General features: G+C 43.8%; 1 protein-coding gene across 1 annotated transcript; it reads left to right on the top strand.

Moving 5' to 3' along the window:
* Window positions 1-1516: 1516 nt before the first annotated feature.
* On the top strand, window positions 1517-1822 carry LOC145795885 (uncharacterized). Its single transcript, XM_082880813.1, has one exon. It carries the CDS (start codon window positions 1517-1519, stop codon window positions 1820-1822), a length of 306 nt encoding a protein of 101 aa, XP_082736939.1.
* The last annotated feature ends 205 nt before the right edge of the window (window positions 1823-2027 follow it).

The raw sequence follows: 2027 nt of genomic DNA, 5'->3' as shown, positions 1-2027 counted from the left end.
TACTGAATGAATGTATGTCCTTTATTTCTGAACTGTACTGTGGCATCCTTAGTATCTACGGTTTACTGTTACTGTTACTGTCACAGAGATCTCTGTCGGTTTCCTTGTGGAACCACTACTGTTTACTGACTGATGGCCATCATTACTGTTCGGTCTTTTAAGACCTACTGTTACTGTTATGCTAATGGATGTACCACATATGACTGTTTACTGTACTGAACAACTGAATGACTGATTGAAATGAACTGTTTTCATACTGTAAGGACATTCATTCTTAACCTCTTTACATATTGTGTTATTCACTGGGCTTTAGCTCACTGCTCATATATATATGTAGGTGTTCAGGCACCAGACCGCAGCTAGAGGCGTCAGGGTTACTCCAGTTTTGTCAAGCCAGCCTTTGTGCCTCACTGTGAGGTTCCGAGTTGCCATGCTATGGCTTGGGGGTGTTTTGTCTGTTTTTCCCCTTCTGTACTGTTTTACTGTTTTGTATAGACCGTACTGTTTTGTACAGACGGAATGTTTTCTGTACTGTTCTGTAGGGTTGAGTCCCTAGTTGAATGGATGTGAATATTGTGTATACTGTTCTGTACTGTTTTTGTATAATGTATGAAAAGCCTTTTTGCATACAGACTGTCACAGCTCAATGGACACTATTTATTTACTGTATTGGCTTCCGCCAGGCCCTGTACTCTGTTTTACTGTATTACTGTTCTGCAGGCCTTCGGTAATCTCGGATTACTGGCCGGTTACGGTACTAAACCCATAGGGCCGGGTTTGGGTCGTGACACTTAGCAACTCCATTGCCAAGTGATCCACTCATCTTGTATCTTGCGGTATCGGATTGGGAGGTCAGCGTCGTGTTGCTAAAGAAAGAACTCGGAAAACAAAGACCCATCTTCTATGTTAGCAAGGCGATGGTGGATGCCGAGACACAATACCTACCGTTGGAAAAGCTTATCCTAGCCCTTATAGTGACCGCATGAAATTAATGCACTATTTCCAAGCCCATACGATAAAGGTATTAACAGACTACCCCCTCCGAACAGTACTTCGTAGTGCAGAATCATCAGGGCGTGTCTCAAAATGGGCATTAGAACTCGGCCAATATGACATCCAATTTTCACCCAGAAAGGTTATTAAAGGGCAAGTTTTGGCCGACTTCGTTGCCGAGTTTATGGGATGTCATGCAAACTTCGAACCAGGACAGCCAACCCTCCAACCCCAGCAGGAGTGGAGAATGTATGTCGAGGATATTTGGCAGATGTACTGCGATAAATCATCTAACCAGCGTGGTAGTGGGACAGGAGTAGTGATCATGACCCCCGAAGGCACAATAATCAAGCAAGCAGTCAAACTAGGTTTCGATGCGTCAAACAATGAGACCAAATATGAAGCTTTGCTAATCGACCTACATAATGCACTTCACCTCGGCGCTAAGCAATTACAGGTCTTCTGTGACTCAAAGTTGGTCATCAATTAATTGAAGGGGGAGTATGCGGCTAAAAATGACCGAATGGCAGCCTATATGAAGACGACAAATTCTTTGCTCATAAAGTTTGACCACCACGAGCTAAATCAGATTACCCGTGATCAAAATACCCATGCGGATGCCCTTGCTTGTTTGGCTTCTTCCATCAATTCGGAAGTTAAACGAACCATTGAGATGGGATTCATCCTAGAGCGGAGTATTAGTCTCATCGATTCTATTTGTGCCAATGTCATTGACCTAGGGCCGAGTTGGATGGATCTTATCACCACATTTTTATCTGCAGAACAGTTGCCAACAGATAAAAGGGAAGCCCATAAGCTGCGGAAATAAGTCTTGCAGTACTATTTGGATCCCCATGGAAAGCTCTACAAAATGTTTCTCTCAAGACTGTATTTGGAATGTGTTCATCCAAACAAAATGGAGGATTTCTTGGCCGAAATACATGAAGGCAGTTGTGGTGCCCATTCTGGAAGGCGCTCATTGGCCCATCGACCCGTAACCCAAGGACATTATTGGCCGACCATACGAACTGATG

Source organism: Camellia sinensis, chromosome 7, assembly GCF_055761805.1.
Source record: "Camellia sinensis isolate YWXY chromosome 7, ASM5576180v1, whole genome shotgun sequence".
Taxonomy (NCBI): domain Eukaryota; kingdom Viridiplantae; phylum Streptophyta; class Magnoliopsida; order Ericales; family Theaceae; genus Camellia; species Camellia sinensis.
Note: the sequence above shows the minus strand (reverse complement) of the source record. Positions and strands in the feature narration are given on the sequence as shown.

What these genes read in the sequence shown, in the direction of transcription:
- LOC145795885 (XM_082880813.1), top strand. Translation starts at nt 1,517, where the DNA reads ATGGCAGCCTATATGAAGACGACAAATTCTTTGCTCATAAAGTTTGAC.